This window comes from Pezoporus occidentalis, unplaced genomic scaffold (assembly GCF_034315485.1).
Source record: "Pezoporus occidentalis ecotype Australia unplaced genomic scaffold, CSIRO_AGI_Poc_V1 ctg80, whole genome shotgun sequence".
In the NCBI taxonomy this organism is placed as follows: Eukaryota; Metazoa; Chordata; class Aves; order Psittaciformes; family Psittacidae; genus Pezoporus; species Pezoporus occidentalis.
Window position 1 is genome coordinate 2,458,488 of NW_026916159.1, and position 18,285 is coordinate 2,476,772.

Sequence of the window (18,285 nt, forward strand, 5' to 3'; positions counted from 1 at the left end):
GAGATTATTTACATGGGACTAACCTTAATATCCAGCCCTTCTCCCTTGTGTGTTCAGAGAAAGAGGAGAGCAAGAGTGAATCACAGCAGCAGTGACTCAAGAGTGCAGGAGTTACCCTTCACCTCTGATTCACCCTCTAGATGTGCCTCTTCCTCCATCAGCCAGTCTGTGTTGGCCTCCCAGCTGGAATATCTCAGGGTAAGGTTGAGGAGATGCCCCTTTTCCTCTCCCACGTGGAGCTGGGACAACAACCCACCTCTTAATTTCAGCACTTGTCTCTCAGCATTTAACAGAACTAATGGGATAGGTGGGTGGCTGGGAGGAGACCAGCCTAGGCGTTATATATAACTACAGAGCCTGTAGCTAGCCAAAATCATCCCTTTGGAACTTCCTTTTATTACATCTATTAGCTAGTTGGAGGGCAGGGATGATTTTCTCCCCTTCCCTCAGTACAGCCCTGCCAACACACACAATTACAGTAAGACAACTTGCTTTTCTTGAGATTACTGGGGATTATATGAGATATACCAGTGCTGGTGGCTTTGTACCACCCCAAGTATGAATCACAGCTCTGCTGGTATAATTCCTTTTAAATCAAAGTGGTTTGTCCATCTAGCACAGTTTGCTGTTATTTCTACATCTGTAAATCACTCTTACATAAAACTTAATGATCTGCATCCCCCTTTTTCATGAACCTGAGCCAAACAAGAACGCAATGCTGCAGCTGTAGCTATTAAGCTATGGTGGCAGCAAAGCACTCCATTAATACCTCATGCTCAGCAGTTTGTGATGCATGACAGCTGAATAATTATGTCCTTGTTACCCTCAAGTAAGAGGCACAATTGCTAGACACAAGCATTTACAATTAAAAAAAAAAAAAAGTACCTGCATCAAGTAAAGGACAACAAATGTTCATTCATAAAACAAGCCATTCTGAGCAAGAGGACTTTGAGGCAGAAAACAGGCTTATGTGAACGAGACAGTTGTTTCTAGAGCTGTATTGTACCCCCTAATATAGACCTTCATAGACACTTTATCCCAGATGTTGAAGAAACTAGCAGCAACAAGAGCTTCGGCTAAAGCTCTGTCTATGGATTGCACTGATAGGGAGGTTCAGTTTAGATTTGAAGGACAGGAATGGGAAGCGGAGCTTTAACAATGTAACAATAACGACTGCTCTGCACCCTTTGAAACAGAGCAGACAGGCACAGGAGAATGAAAATGGTGTTAACAATAGAACACAAGCGATGAGGGCCTGTCAGGGTGCCTTGTTGCTCACACCAGGGTAGCAGCTCCACCTCTTTAGTTAGTGGTGTGCAGAGACCACGGAACAATTAAGTAACTGTTCCTTCCTTACCCACAGCTCAACATGAACAGGGATTTTGAAATTGTGTCTGCACTGGTATTTTTGGTAGGGTGACAGCTGGTGCAAAGGAAGCTATTAAAAGGAGGCCGTAGTGCAGACAGCATTATTTTGAGCAACATTCTACCACTATCTATGCAAGGGTAGGGCATATGGCAGTCAAAAAGTTGCCATGGTTTTTGTCTTTCCAATATTATGCTTTCAGTATGTACAAATACAGACTAAAGAGAGAGTTCTGATGTACACCCCAGACTTGGAACTGCAGAAAATGCCATGCTGTCATGCCACACATCTAGGAACAGACATCCGACAGGACAGTTGTTTTCACCAGGCAGCCCAGGAGTCAGAAGAATGTGCTTACACTGTCACCTCCTTGCATAGCCCTGACTCTCACCTCAGGAGTTGCCAACTTCAAAACAGCCAAGTCTGGTTTATTTTCCCAGTGCTGTTCTAATATTCAGACATAATAGATTGTGAGAAACAAACTGTGTGAGTGATCAGGACACAGTGTGGTCAAAGCAAGTTTCACTGGGGTGCCTGCAAAGGACAGGAATGGCAAGAAGCCCTGTGGGGCATGCTTTACAGCTATCTCTGCCAGCAGTGCTGCTTGTGGACCCTAATTTTTTTTCCAGCATGCATAATATGCATTTTGGAATAATAAACTTCTCTCAGTTATGTTCCTGAGAGTCCAGGAAATGCCGAGGCACTCCCTATTCCTCTGTTCTCCCACCCATGATCCATAGACCTTTCACTGAAAACCACAGCACAGCAGACCACAGATACCTCCAAAGCTGCAGTGCAATGTTATAGGTGGAGGTGCAGTCATGCAGCTGAAGCTTGACGTGAATTCTTAAAAATATCCCTTGACAGGTTACAGAACAAAAGGAATAAACCCCTTTCAAATTGACCAAAGTATCTCCTTGAGACAATATTCATCTGACTGTATTACCAAAACCCCTCAGATTACATTTTCAGAAATAATCTAAGACTGGAAACAGTATCACTAAAATGCACAGTTTAATTTATAGCCACATTGACAAAAAAGGGCAAGGGGGCTTCAGCTCCGCTGAAAATGCAGGCAGGAAGAGTGTGAAGTCCCCTAGGCCGAGTAATTTCAATCACAGGACCATCTTTGCCCTCTTGTGGGCAAACTTCTCTCCTGCAGCTTCTCAGCATATTTCTGTTCAGAGCGCACTGTGTGAAGGGTGGGAAAAGAACGAAAAAGCCATCGTTGGCCTTTCTTGTGCTTCCTTTAGCACACAAAGAATAGCTATTCTGAATCCAAAGAGAGGTCAAGCACCAAACCCCGCCAAGTAGTCAACATTGCTCGGTTCCTGCGGGACAGCACGGTGGCTGGTAAGGAGAAAACCCCCCTGAAAACAAGGAAACACAGACGTGTGGTGAACAACAGATGCACAGACAGCAGCAACCACATGGTGCCTGTGCATTCACAAAGGAAAGCTGCAGTCCACCAGCCTACCTTCTGCCCTGCTGCACTGTTCTGATCAGTTACAGTATGCTAACTTAGGTTATGCTCCTGAGGAAGAAGTTGTCACAACCTGAGCAGTAACACACCTTGAACTGTGTGGTCATACTCTGAATTAGTAAATTGTTACTAATCTTTCTTAGGACTTCTGAGTTTATTTCTCATGCTGTGAGCATCCCCTTTTTCCCTTAGGAATCCTTATGGTTATACTCATCTCTGGCAACTTCAAAGAGACAATTTTGCAATAAAGAAAAACATACAGTGGCACTCCAATTTCAGTGCCAACAATGAAGGAAGTGCTGCTTCTCCTCCTGTTTACAAGATGAGCACCAGGTAATACGCAATGTGTAGGACTATGAAACAGAAAAGCTACCCTACCAGAAAGCAAGCAGGTTTTTCTTTTCCTCTCCCCCTACCACTGACACACAAACATTTTATGAAGTATCAGCAGCTCCCCCTCAACCAAGTAACCTGGTCACCTGAATTTTTCTACACCAGCAGAAATGGTTTGCCTTTCACATCTTTTCCTAGTTTGTGCTCCTTCCTTTAACAAGTCTGCCACTGTATTTTTTTTCAGTTCCATGTAACCAAGACAATAGGATAGCAGCACTCAAATAATGCTTCCAGAGTCACCTACAGACCATGATAGGTGTAAACGCTATTGCAAACTAGTTTGGTTGGACCCTGTGGTAAAAGGGAATACTGACCTTATCAGATCTTTCCTCCTGGAAACTTCCAGTGAGAATATCCACCTTTGCAAGTCTGACCCTCTTCCCCAGTAACAGGCAAACACAATGCAAGCTCCTTCCTCCAAACCAGGAACAAAGAATGATGTTATTTCCTATGGCTCTGGGAGAACTACATAGTAACACCAAATCACAGCAGCAGAAATGAGGAACAGAAGTTATTTACTAATATTTTATTAAAAAAAAAATACTAAAATATTTTAGAAAGTTCTCAAGATCACAAAAAGTGCAACACATTTAAAAAGGTTTAGAATGGAAAAATACACATTTTGAAGTTATTTTTTATGGAAATTCAAGGCAACAAGACTGTATAAAATTTTTATTTTATATATATAAACCCACTATATTATCATCCTGATTTCATCATCATTAAAAAGTCACTTAAATTCTCTAAGGTAATAAAAGTGATAGTTCCGAACAGCATAAAATTTAATATCTAGAGAACTGCTTACGTTTACAGCAATAAACTAAAACAAAGATGAATTTCTATCTTAAAGGCACTTCCAATATCTTGATTCATTACAATTTGATATAACCTCTCAAAAAATATTACTTTTTTCCCTTCAGCTTAGAAAGCTTGGTATTTTTATTGCACAAATGTGAACAAGGATCACCATGGTGGCCATTATGCAAAAACATCTTGTGCACAGCTCTGAGAAATGTTTGAGAGAACTCATGGCTTTTTCAAGTTAGCGGGTACAAAGGTAAAACTCAATTGTAACAGACCACAGCCCTTCCCTGCTATTTTTAGGCATGGAGTGCAAGCACTAAGGCACAATTCCTTCGCATGTTCAGAACTCAAAGGACACTGGTAGAATTGTGATTTTCATGTGGGCTAAATGCCACGCACAAAATTTAACATTCACAATCTGCACAATACCTGTACAGATTTTCAGAGCAGAAACTCACAGTCCAGCCACTTAACGAGTCCTCACGTGTCCTGGAGAAACTTCTTCACCGATTTTCAAGGCACTGAAAACAAAGCCTGAAAGCGGCTGCAGAGCCTTTGAATACTTTTATATGGCCTCAGCTGGAAAAGAAGAAAGCTCTTAATGCGACTGAGCAAGCTCACACCACCAGTGCCAGGCACAGTGTTGTAGAAGACAATCCCCACACAGATGTACTGGCCCAGTTGCTTCTTCCCACAGGTTTTACTACCAGTTAAGATTGTGCAGAGATGTTTACTTTGCAAATAGAAGAAGAAAATTGGACAGCTGCTTGTAATAGCACTTCTGCCAGAGCTCCCACCACTCTACTGAGCAACCCCTAATCCACTTTGGCCAAAACCAGCTACCTTACCATAAGCAATTAAAATAAAGCAGGCTGATTTCATCAGAAGCAGGCTTGGAAACCAACAGACCACTTCGCTGACAGAGCACAGGAGAGGTAAGAGCCATCCACAGTGCAACATGCATAGAGCTCCTGATGTTTAATCCAGCTCCAACACCATTCTCTGGTATCAGGCCAATTACAAGGTATGCTCAAAGCCTGGATCTGACGCCAGATGCATCAAAGGGGACATGGCAATACTGCAGGAGACCCATCTGCTCAGCCACTACAGCAAGGAAGTCTCTCCCCCACCTAGCTGGGAGGGCAGAGAAGCCAGGAAAGACACACACTTGCCGCTTTATCTTAGGAAGCTGATAATGCAGTTAAAAAAATGACCTCACATGAAGCAGAGAGCAGCACACACATTGGCAAATCTGCCTCACAACTATTTTGAAACAGATCATGAAGAATTTAAGAATCACTTTGTACTTAAAAGCCTAAAATTAATAGTACCACTGTGCAGAAACTAGTTAACCAACTAGTTTGTAAACCACAATATTGCAATTTCCTTAAACCTGTAACCAATATATGACTTCCTTGTAGTATTTAACTACTATGTGACAGGCTGTATCTGGAGTGGAGCAATATGTATTGGTGTAAAGAATAGCAGGGTTCTTCCTGTCTGTAAGCTCCTGTGCCATAAGGAAAAACAACTAATCAGTTTCTCAAAGACTGCTGTTTGTTGTTTTCATTAGACGATAGCAACACTTACATCCTTTTCAGTCAGAGAAGGACTCTAATCCTCAAATCTCATGGATCAGCCAGTTGGTGAGAGAATGTGTATAGACTACCTGCTTGAACAGCTGAAAATGAAAACAAAACACATGCCAAACTCCCCTCATTCTAAAAACATGCCAGGGATGCCAGCATACATGTAGCAGAAGAATCCATCAAACCATTCTGCAAAGGTTGGCAGTATTTGTTTCAAAAGGCCTAATAGTCAGATTACAGGGGTCAGGAGATCTGAGAGTCACTTCTGACACCAGCTCCTTGTGGCACCTTTTAATAAAAATAACTTGCTTTGTATTTCAGTTTCTCCCTGAAGTATCAGCAGAGATATCATAGACAGGGAGGCCAAGGCAGAAAGGTGACTCTACAGATCCCTTACGGTACCAGCATCTCCAATTCAGGAACAGATACAGGTAACAAAGGTGACCTGAGGTAACGAAGCACTCAGGAGGGGAAGAGTCCACAGAAAGGCAACCACAACCCAGAGCTCTATTCACAGCCTTTCAAACTGAGAAAAAACATGGGAAAAATTATCTCAAAAGTCCTGTCATTGTGCTGCACTGCTTAATAAACGTCAGCAGCACAGTATTATTAATACTGTATTTACAGCTTTTAATTATAGATCAAGATTTAGAGACTACAGACATTTTGATGTGGAAACAAATTCAGTAGAAACCTGGTCAATAACAAAAAAAAAAAGGAAAACCACCACCATCTTAGAATGTTAATTGTAGATATGGACACAGTCCACAGAGTAAGACACTGCAAATCACAGCAGAGACATCAAGGCAAGTTTCGTATCACCGGTAACACTGCTTGCAAAAGTCTCTAATCTACCCAGTTTACTCAGGTGAGGCTGCGCCTCAAATCCTGTGTTCAGTTCTGGGCCCCTCACTACAAGAGAGACACTGAGGTGCTGAAGTGGAGCCAGAGAAGGGCAATGGAGCTGGTGAAGGGCCTGGAGCACAAGTGTGATGAGGAATGGCTGAGGGAACTGCAGGGTTTAGTCTGGAGAAGAGAAGGCTCAGGGGAACCTTACTGCTCCCTACAACTAACTGACAGGAGGTTGCAGTGAGGTGGGGTCCGTCTCTTCTCCCAGGTAATAAGCACTAGGACAAGAGGAAATGGCCTCAAGGTGCACCAGGGGAGGTTTATGTTGGCTATTAGGAAAAATTTCTTCACAGAGAGGGTGCTCAGGCATTGGAACAGGTTGCCCAGGGCAGCAGTGGAATCACCGTCCCTGGAAGTGTTCAAACACCGTGTAGATGAGGCCCTCAGTGACATGGGTTAGTGGTGGTCTTGGCAGCCCTGGGGTAATGGTTGAACTTGATGATCTTAAAGGTCTTTTCCAATCCAGTTGATTCTATGATTCAGAGGCAGCTACAGCAAGCTCTGTACACCCAGAATGAGATCACGCTTTAGGACAAACGGACAACAAAATAAAAATAAATTAAAAGGCCTGCCGAAAGAATTTTTCTTCACAAAGCAAGAAATTCTATGAAGTAAAGTCTGTCTTTTATGCACGGCTCTGAAACCAAACTACAGCTAAAACCTGATGCTTCACACCACTTGCTAAAATTTTACATCCTCCAAGCAAAGTGCAGTGTTAGGTTTAAGTCTCAGACCATAGAGAGAGAACATCACAAATTCACGTGCATCAGAAAGTGGCAGCACTGGAAAAAAACTCTGACCTTCTTCTGCAGTCCTTTGTCTTACAACAGCTTCCTCAACCTTTTCCAAATACAGCTTGCTCAGACAATTTCTGGAGGGCTTAGTCTCAATCCTGCCACAGTAGGTTACAGGAGAATAAATTTGTCAGACTAGGGTATTGATGAAATGGAGTTACTGCCTGGAAGACATGGCAAATGTCACAAGCACTCAAACAAGAATTGTTTTTGCATAATTGCCCTTTTCTCAGTTACTTTGGTATTTTAGAACATCTCCTGGCTTACAGAAACTTGCTCAACTTTTGAAGAGCTTTCCTCTTAAGTGAAGTCTAGCAGTCTTGCTTCTATCTTACACGTGAGAAATACCTTTTCATCACTGCATTTTCTTTGCAGCCATCAACATGTGGCCCAACACGTCCGTCACATGTTGTATCAGTAGTGTTTTCTTGCAGTCACTTTTAAGACAAATCAAAGGTACAATGCTTATTTCCTTGTTTACCACCTGAGCTTATCAGTAGCAAAAAGTCTCAAGCTAGTGCCATATTTATAACCTAAGAAAATGGTGGGGTCCATAGCCATCCTGGCAGAACTTACCATTATCTATGCATGAAAAAGGTGCATATGGTATTAACCTGGGAAGTAATAGTCACCACTATCAATGTACAACAATATTCCCACTGATGTTCAGATCGTTGCTTTGGGGTTAGTTTGTGAAAATACTTATTCTTCACCTTTTCCTCTCACAGCTGGCTTTTCAAGCTTCTTCCTGCAACTTATATAGCTTTTGAAAGAATCTGAAAGAAGATTCTGGCACACAAGTGCAAACTTTGACAATAATAGGGTGCAAAATTGCCTCCTTAATACACCATTACATTTCCCTCCCCATAAAAACCCTATAGTTGCTGTTCCATTGAACTGATCTCCACAGACTTAACTAAGATGTAGGAATAGTATAAACAAAAGCCCTCATTTAAGGACAAGCACTGCTATAAGGCTCCAGTCAGGTATCTGTTTTCTTTCACAGTTTGACCAGTAAGTATAAAAATTAATTCTGCCATACTAATTTATAACTCTCAACAGAAATATCTGGTCCATTTATAGAGAAAAATGTCTTTAGGATATAGCTCAGAATTTACGCATCACACATTAACACACATTAGTCTCCTCTGTCAAAACCAGATTAGCAAATCGTTGTCCTTAAGCTACTCTATTTAGACATGAGTGGTTTTAGTCTATGTCACCTACACAGGCAGCAGGACCAGTTACCTTAGAACATGATGCTCAGGATGCCATTACTTGACCTAAGGATCTATCAAGATTTGCAATGACCAATGCATACAAAATAGACTGGAATGAAGAGAGAGAAGTTGTTACCTACAGCGCACTGAAAATTCATTTTAGTTTGCCCCAGTCCAAAAAAAAAAACAACAACAACAAACAAAACCAGAAAAGAATGAATTCCAGAAAGTTAGCTTTGCTGATTTAATGGCTGATTTTCTGTGGCACCCGGAGTGTGGGCAGGATTTGCAGAGTGTCCATCGACGTGTTGTTTCCAACAGTGAAAGTAGTCTGTAATACTTTCAGCTAAAAATACAGTACTTGCAAGAAATCCAAATACCTGTGAAAGCAAAAGGAATAGATTATTCTAAAATATGTAAACATTAACAGTATTCTAACATTGTTCGGAGAGATTTGCTGGACTACTTCCATACGTTCGTAATGCTTATATAAGAAGATTACAGTCCTTAAATCAGGAGTTTCAGATCAGAAATCGTAATTCTAGCACACTTAATGCAAAAGCTTTTTAAGTTCTCATTTTCTTAATCAAGTGTGAAACTTACAATATGTTCTAAACAGCCCTTAATAGTAAAAGTATATTAATTTTATTGCAAAAAAATAGTTATTAAAGCAGCATGGCACTTGTGGTAGAGTTATTGCCAAGAGATTGCTGCTGATTAAAGGGATTATGTAAAGAAGAGTACCACGTGGAAAGTGAGGGGCCATCAGATCTGCAGAGCCTAAGCAAATCCTTACTGGGTTAGCAAGGGGCAGATAGAATGACATTCTGTTAATGATATTTCATTAGACATGGCAAGATAGCGGTAAGGAGAAGGCTGGTTTTACCAGCTTCTTTCAAACAAGGAAAGAAACATATACATTATTCTAATTTTACATGCCTGGTTTGCCCAAAAGCAATTTGACACCAGTAAGTCTTAAATCACAATAGTCTTTGTTTTCCCAGCTCCAGAAAAAAAAACCACAAAACCAGAACACAATCCTAAAAGACTTTATACTCAAACCATTAGGGGCGAATGTATCAACATCACAGAAGATGACTGCACAAAAATGAGTATCTCTAATAGCTCCTTCTGCCTGTACACAGAATTATTCTGCTTTCTTTTCTAACTCATTTTTTCTCATTCAAGAAGAAAACTCAAAATTTGATCTTTTAATCTCACACATTCACAATTCCAAGGTTATTCAACAGAAGTGTCAAATGAGTGAGGAACTGACATCCACAGCATCTCAAAGCCTCTTCAGTGCCTTGCCCTGAGCTTCTTCAGTGTTCCCTCGGAGATGCATGCCCTGTTGTTCTTCCATTTCTGGCACTGAGGAAACTGCTGCTCTTACTGCAGCCTTTGCATGTCAGCATTCTCCACATACACTTTATAACACCTGGCAAAAGACATGGTTTCTTGCTGACTTTGTGAGGGGTGGAATTATGAAGAACAATTGAGGGAAAAGTAGGCATTTCAGAAATGGGATGTGAGAACTGAGTAAGCTGTGAGAGATGCCAACATCAAAATACTGATGGAGCCAAGGCAGTGAGATCTGAGGAAGCCAGAAGCAAGCTGCAAATGCTGAGGAGCTGCAAGTGGATGCAGAGCTTTCCAGAAATCCTGAGAAATGCCTGCTGTTTGGATTTCCTATGGTAAGTTTCTGGAAGGTCTGAAATAGCTAATTCCTCCTGAAAAATTATACTTTGCTGAGTTCTGTTCCCTGCCCAGTTTCTTCCCTGAAAATTGAGTAAAGTTTAGAGGGCAGAGAAATTCACATACAAGATAAATACAAGGTAAATCGTGCAATTTGAAGACTTACGCATGCAGCTTTTCCAGCAGCAGAATCAGAGCTGGTCGCACTAAGTGCTGTTGCTGCTATCAGAAAACAGACACCTATGGCTGACACAAGCCAAATGTTCTGCAAATATAAAAAGATGAGTGTTACAGAATTGTTGATATTCTACCTGAAAAAAAGAACAAGCATCATAACAGCAGCTGAGTTAATCCCACCAGTGAACTTATGCTTTGAAACTCTCAAGCTTCAGAAAAATACATCTTACAACTACATCCCAAAAACCATTCAATATTAACAACTAATTAAAAGAGCCTGCATTAGATATGCCCCTGGTTTTGTCTTCTGCAAGAACGCCATTCATTTGATCTAACTTTTTTCACAATCAAACTCAAGCTCAGGTCAACCATTATTCCCCTATGTAAAACATCTGGGAAATCAGAAACCTGTAAATGTGCTCATTCAAATCTCTTACTACACTCCCTTATCTGTATCTTCACATAAAAAAGCCTACTGTTTGCTCTGAAGACAAATAGGAAGGGACACTCGTAGAACAGTACAATATTCTCACTGACATTACAATGCACCTTTGTGCCACTGTTGGGTCTTCTGAAATACAAAAGAGCATAAACTGTAATGAGTATGACTATTCTAAAAAGGAGCTAGGCTACATCAATTATGAAAATAGATAAACAGGCAAGTTACAAGTATCATGCTGGCAGTAAACTGTGCTCCATATACGTGCATAGATGTGACTACTATGCAGTAGTATTAGTCTGTGTGAGAAACTTCCACACGGGTCCTAAAATCCTGCAGTTAACCACCACGACAATTTGGAAAAGTCAATATAAAAGGGACTCTCAAAGTTGATTCAATCTTTAAAAATAATCTACTTTAATCTACCCTTTAAATAGAGAATAAAAGGAGATCCATTCTGCATAGCCTTTTTACTCCAGAGTAGTCTTTCAGCACTTATAAGATTTGTTAAAAAAAAATAAAAATAAATTAAATCCTTACCACATTCCCTACTTTATCTTTCCCAAATACTTCATATGCATTAGTGCAATACACACACAGGATCAGAAGGCTCAAAAGAAAGGCAGCGCAGCTTATGAACTCAAAGAAGTAAAGTCCACCACAGTTGACACAATTCTCCACCATTTCTTCACAAATAACAGCCAGAAGAGAGAGAATCTGCAAATGAATAACATGCTTGACTTGGATCAAGTCTCCAATATCTTACACAAACATTAATATGATATGAACATCAATAAAGGCAGCTGTAAGGAAAATCCTCCATGTACAAAAGAACCCAGTAAAATTCTGCACTATTTTCTTACAGGCAGGAAATAATTATTTCATAGGATCATAGCATGGTTTGGGTTGGAAAGGACTCAAGATCACACAGTTCCAAGCCCCCTGCCATTGGCAGGGACACCTCACACCACACCATGTTGCCCAGGGCTCTGTGCAATCTCGCCTTGAACACTGCCAGGGATGGAGTATTTACCACTTCCTTGGCAACCTGTGCCTGTGCCTCACCACCCTTACAGTAAAGAACTTCTCCTGTTTAAGTTTAAACCAATTAACCCTTGTCCTATTGCTACAGTCCCTGATGAAGAGTCCCTCTCCGGCATCCTTACAGGCCCCCTTCAGATACTGGAAGGCTGCTATGAGGTCTCCATGCAGCTTCTCTTCTCCAGGCTGAACAGCCCCAATTTTCTCAGCCTGTCTGCATGGTTTATACTTGCTCTTAAAGTTGGTCAGTAAACTACATTCAGAGGAGCTGAGCACACATCACCTAATACAGGCTTTTTGATTAGACTGTCAAGATTCACGATTTGTGGGTTTGTGCAACTGTCAGTTGGAGGCAGATGAGGAAGGCAGTGTGAAGGCACACATCCTGCTCTGAACAGGCTCAAATGCTACTGCTCACTACTTACAACTGCATTTAATTTTAAATGCATTTGGGTCCAGGGCTGAGGGGGAAACTGGACAGTACTGACCCAGTCAGCTCCCTCCCCCGAGAGTTTACAGCTGAAGTTACCACCCTTGCTAACACTTCCAAGAAAGCATATGTACCTAATAACTCAGTAACAACAGCAGCTCAGCTGCTACTTTATGTTTAAGCTATGCTGGACAGTGTTTAAGCTATGCAGAAGCTTATGTTCACCTTCGTGCTACTGTGTGTTTTGAGGGAATAATGCAAGTTCATTCCTATACAGTCACCATTCATCTGCTGCTGAATTTTCTACTATTTTAGCATACAGGAATACTGCTTTATTTAAACGTTCTCTGATTTTGGCCACTTCTTGCTTTTCCTTGATCCCATAGAGTTGTCACAGCATTATAGTAAGGAGTTCACAAAATTAAAACAAGTAGTAGTAGTAGGAATCAGACTCTGTCATAAAATAGAGACTGATACAAGGATGATGATCATACTTTTAATAAAAGTATATTTTAATAAGAGTATAAGAACATATTTTTAGTAGGAGTATATAGGCAATGATGAAGCTGATGGGTTTTCTTAAATAATCAAATTCTAAAATTCAGAATTGTTCTTGAAAATAACCACCAGCCTTGGGTTTCAGTTTTCTGACAACAAAAATAACAACAGTTTAGCATGTGGGAATTGTAAACTTCCCCAGCTAAGCCAGACCATGCAAAACACTTCAAAGCATCATGTTTTCAAAATGCTGATCATAAAGTAAACAGGATCTCAGAAAGGGGAAGAACCTGAGCTGGGAAACTGCAATATTACTATCAGGCCTCCACATACTTCCCTTCTGTCCCACAGCAGCTGGCAAAGCAAACTCTTCAGCAGCTCTCATACCTAAGCCAGTGACTACAGTGGGTGAGGAATATGTTGAACTCTGAATTTTCAATCTTTAAGTGTTATTTTTATTTCAAAAGATTTGCTTTCAGCTGTGTCCAATGACTTTCCCTTTCACATTTTCCACAAGGTCAGCTGAAGTGAGAGATACGCTTTCAGGTATAGTTCTAGCTCTTTTTATTAACACTGAAAACTGAATGCCATTCCCTTCACCTAGGATGCAACAGTAAAAAAAGGAAATAAACCTCCCCTTAAAAGAATTTATAAGCCCAGATAACCATAATATGAACTAAATAACTGAAAAAAAACCTTCTCCACTGAGTGTACAAACAAGTAGAAAAAAAGACTCACTCAGAGAAAAGCTATAAAGGGTTCAGTATAAAATACATGAGATTTAGCAATTGGAGTCCTATGTGGGACTTGTCCAAGTCAATATTCATTTTGCATTGATAAGCTGAATAACAAAAGAGAGTACATACTTAAAAAGCTTTGGCTTCAAGAAATTTGATTAAAGTAGTGTATCAGCAGCACATTTATAAGCTGCCAGAGAGCTCTGCTTGCGTTTCTTAACTTGCTTCTTGATACCAGTATGAGAAACAAAAGGGATTACTGTTTTTCTACTACAACAAAAGAATAGTTTCAAATACCACTAAAAGAATAGTTCCTAACTTCAATTTATATGCTTACAGCTATATAATATAGCAAGAAGTTTTTACTAGTATTAGCCAGAAGATTATGTCTCTGATTAGTACTCATCTGCATTTTAGTTACATCCTGCTATTAGATATACTGCTGCTTTAACCAAGCCAGAAGTTTCCACATTTCATTCAGTTTCCCAAGAACTGTTCTGCCAGTGATCCAACTTTGTCCATCAGCATTAGTCCTGGAATGAGTGCAGGCCTCTACAGGCTTACATGAAGCAGCCAAAGCTCCTTCTGTTGTTTTTTTTTTATCTGCCTTCTCCACACCAATCCCATAGAGAAGCCATAACAGGCAATGCCCAGAATATCACTACTGCTTCTGCCAATAAAGAGTGAAAAGGCGCAGGTCAGCGACTCCTCATTTTCTTGAGAGCAAAACCTGGGCAGAGTTTCTTTCACCCTGAAGCCCAGGGCAAGACCTGAAGACAAGACCTGACAGCTGCCACCTTCCTTCCCTCTTGCCCAGAGCCCTGCACTACCAGCATTGGTGGGCAGGCAGAGCTTACCCAGCACATGGGTCAGGGCACAGTTCAGAGCCTGCCCAGGCTGCAGGGTGGAGACACAGTTTTTAGTCCTACCTGTCAATATGTATACCAGAAATCAACCATCTTTATCTGCCCCCTACCAGCAAGAAGTTATTCATTAATACTGACATTAATGTTGGAAGTTTCTACACAAGTGTCAAGTTTCTAAAGTAGATTTAGCAAGTGAAAGACTATAAATGAGTGCTATGGAAATAAAGCATATCAATGAACTTTCCAGCAGGCCTGTGAAAATGCTCAGCAGTGCTATTCCCAGTACAGAATCGTCTCATTCAGATGGGTGCACATACTAATCCTGTAAGTCTCCACAATCAGGACTTCCTACTATAGGAAGAGAATAACTTAGAAAAAGAGATGTTTAAGACTGAATTACAATTTTCCTTTCCAGTTAGGGCATTTTAGGTGAAGTCAAACAATAGTTGATGACAAGGATTTCTGCTTTAGGTAAGAGTTTGTTTCTACCTCAATCTTGGCACAATATGTGCTGTGCCATTTACCTTTATGCACAATCTGAACCAGACATGGATTAACAAAAACATTTCACCTATTTAAAAAAAAAAAAAGAAGAAAACAATATAGAAAACATGGGTTTGGTCACATCTATAATGAGGACCACTGATTTTCTGAGTGCAATGCCCTGTTCCACAGTCCACATGAGTGATTATGAGTGCATAATCACAATAACTGCCACTATTCTTGTGACACAAGGCTAATAGATTTTAATGACCAGCATCATTGCTGGCATTTCCAAAAATTATCACTTTCCCAAAACAGTAACATTTTTCTGACTGCAGATAGTGAGGCTTCCACCTTTAGGAATTTCTGAGGATGTTTAAAGTGTTTTGACCAAGAACTCCAAGATCTGTGCATTTTGATAGAGGGATACAAAAAAGGAGGGGGAAAATGTTGGAAATTAGGAGGTGAATGACTATAACTCCATTTTCATTTTCCTCTCATTGAAGCATAGGTATAGGCCATAAAGTGCTATTTCTAATTCTTTAGAAGCATTATCAAGCACCTATTCATCCTATTTAGGATAACCATATTTTTCCTTTTTTTCCTACCCAGAAAGCTTTTTAGGTAATGCCTCTGTTCAGGTAAACAGTTTAAGACTTTAGTACACCAGTACATTTGTGTGATAGTTTTAGTTGGTAAGCCTACTTACATAAATGCTCTGAGAGCAACAGATCTATCTAGCTGCAGATCTTACCTTATGAATCTCCAGTACCTGATGTAAAAGTTTATGTCCTATTTTATTTACATATTTAAATCATTCTCAAATGTGATTTCTTTTTATTATCTCAGACAACATTTTCTTGGCAGTGTTACTGTTACTTTTACAAGGATTTAAGAATACTACGTTTCTGGTTGAGGCCTCTGACTGTGTGTGAGACAAAGTTTAAAAACCAAACATCCCTTTTTCTGCAACGCTGCAGTAACGAGAAAGGGTTGGAAATCACCTACGATTCCCCTGAACATGAGACATCTGACTAAAAAGCCACTTTGCTGCTTGAAAAATGTATCCTAACAGATAACTTAGGGTCAACTGCCCTTTCTTTCCTGCTGTAGGTTTCACTGCCTCCCCCCCCAGTACTCAAGAATGATGCTCCTTGTGTTCCTACCAGCAGTCACACTGGCCCACCGCTGAGCACCGAACAGACAGCAGTCTGAATCATGTGCCCAGCTGCTGAATCCATTCAGGAATAACATTCCTGAGCAAAACGCAAGCAGGATGCAAGTCTTCTATTTCCTAGTGGGCACAGGACCATCCAACATGAAGTGAGGCACTGCAAAGTCTCATGCAATAGGCCACCATCAACATTGCACGTTTCTAGAGCAATTTTCTACCACGAATCATGGCAGAAATGAGTGCTCTGATTTTAGCAGGGCTAGCACAGCATGAAAAGCTTATAAATGGGGTGCTGGAGCAGCAAGAGAGGGAGGTTAGGATCTGACAACTCAGCAAGCTTTTCCTAGCTTTACTGTCCTACCCTGAGATTCAACCAAACGCTTCTGTTTTGAATCCAACATGGCCCCAAGAAGAAAATACAAAGTTTCCTGAGAGGTTTCTCTTTCATTTAAACCACTATGACAGCAGGCAGCTGCACCGCAGCTTGTGCAAATAACCATCAAATGTCATGAACCTTAGTCAACCAACCATCAGATGTCAGCACCTGCTCTGGTAGCTAGAACATGAAACAGGAACAAGCCCATTACTTCACCACCATAACCTAATCTGAACCTGTAGAGATGACGGCACTGTAAGAGACCACATCTGCTTTCCATCTAAGTTACAAGTCTGTTCAGCTTTACTGACCAACAACAACGGCAGGCTTTGCTTCTGCAACGCCTAAAGTCAGGTTTCCTGGTGGAGCGAGCCCTTTCCTGACACACATAACCAACTAACAACCTGAAGTTACGTCCACCTTTACCGGCCTGCACTTTGCCAGGGCAGAGTTTCACTTGTAAGCGGCGGGAGATTGCACTGAAGCCGGAGGTCTCCGTAACTCACCCGTTCCTGTCCCAGCGCTACCCTGTGGGCAAGCAGGGAGACCTGCAGAGCAGGCGGGTGGGAGCGATGATACGGCGGGAGCGCGCCCAGCCGGCGGAGCGGAACCGCGCCCTCTGCTCTCCCCACCCGCACCCCGCCGCCGCCCGGCCCCGCGCACCCCTTTGAGGCTCTCGGCCTCTCCCCGCCTTCCCGGCAGCCATTCTGACAGTGGGTGCTCGCTGCGCGCAAGGTCCCGGCACGACCCCAGCCACCGCCTGTGGAAGCGCGCGGGCAGCCCGTCCGCAACCGCCACGCTGGCCTCGCTCCCTCCGAGCTGAGGAGAGCAGTGCAGCGGCGTGGAGCGGGGCGACTCACCGCTTGGAGCGCTTTGGCCGGCAGCCGCCATCCCCACAGGTGCTGCAGGGTACATCCGAAGCAACGGGAGGGCTTGCCCTGCGGCTCGGTGGTCTCGTTGTAGACGTTGCCATTGTCCATGGCCGAGCCGCCGCCGACTGCCAGTTGCGGGAAAGAGAAAGCAAAAGGGCGGCGGCAGCAGAGGAGGAGGAGGTGGTAGAGAAGGCGGCGTCCCGCGGGGCCAAAGGCGCTCTCGCGCCCCCCGGTGGCCGGTGGGAGCGAGGGCTGCGTGAGGCGGGCAAGCAGGGCAGGGCCAAGGGCAGCGGAGCAAGGTCCTCTCAAGCCTGGAGCTGCTCCCAGCTTCGTAAGGGAGCTTATTAAGAAATTTACAAGATTATACCCTCCTGTTGCCACACGAGATTAGGGTATGGGGAGGGTTTTTTAAACCAAAGCTTTCTCTGCTGTCAGTCAGATAAAGCAGTAGCATCCCTTAGTCTCTACTAATATACTTCCATTACCTTGCCTAGATGAGTTTTTAAAAGAAGCTACAGCTTTTGGTGCCTGCAAAAGAGCAGATTGAGCCCCCTCTATGCAAACAAAAGGTGTGTTAAGTTCTCTTTTATATTATTCATGTTTTATCCACAGAACTATTACGGTCCTCTATAGGCAAGTTCAGTTATACTTCACTTACTTAAATCCAGTCAGATACAATCTACTGACCAAAAAGATGGCAATTTGCTTTCTTAACCATAGCTGTATACACGCTGAGGTGACAGAGCAGGCTGTTCAGGCACTGTCTTCATTTCAGAACCACACAGTGAATGGATGTGTGACTTGTGAGGTAGGTGCTATTTTTAACTCCACCAAGGGCCACTGTTAACTGCACAGATGGGACAGTATGGGCCAGATAAAAGCAGTCAGGCCATGCTGCGTGCTGAACAAGTACCAGCAGGCTGTGTGCATCACCTCTTC

At 42.1% G+C, this 18,285-nt stretch overlaps 1 protein-coding gene across 1 annotated transcript; it reads right to left on the reverse strand.

Moving 5' to 3' along the window:
* Positions 1-8,787: 8,787 nt before the first annotated feature.
* On the reverse strand, positions 8,788-17,534 carry CMTM6 (CKLF like MARVEL transmembrane domain containing 6). Its single transcript, XM_062603587.1, has 4 exons — positions 17,335-17,534; positions 11,410-11,586; positions 10,420-10,518; positions 8,788-8,938 (listed from the first exon to the last, which is right to left on the reverse strand). The coding sequence occupies exons 1-4, from the start codon at positions 17,452-17,454 to the stop codon at positions 8,789-8,791; spliced, it is 546 nt and encodes a 181-aa protein (XP_062459571.1). The 5' UTR covers positions 17,455-17,534; the 3' UTR covers position 8,788.
* Positions 17,535-18,285: the final 751 nt, after the last annotated feature.

Bases quoted from the DNA above. Each gene is read 5' to 3' on its own strand.
- CMTM6 (XM_062603587.1), bottom strand. From the start codon at position 17,454: ATGGACAATGGCAACGTCTACAACGAGACCACCGAGCCGCAGGGCAAG. The intron at 11,587-17,334 runs GTGAGTCGCCCC...ATTCATTTGCAG, and splicing joins CGGCCAAAGCGCTCCAAGCG to ATTCTCTCTCTTCTGGCTGT. The intron at 8,939-10,419 runs GTAAGTCTTCAA...TTGCTTTCACAG, and splicing joins CTGCTGGAAAAGCTGCATGC to GTATTTGGATTTCTTGCAAG.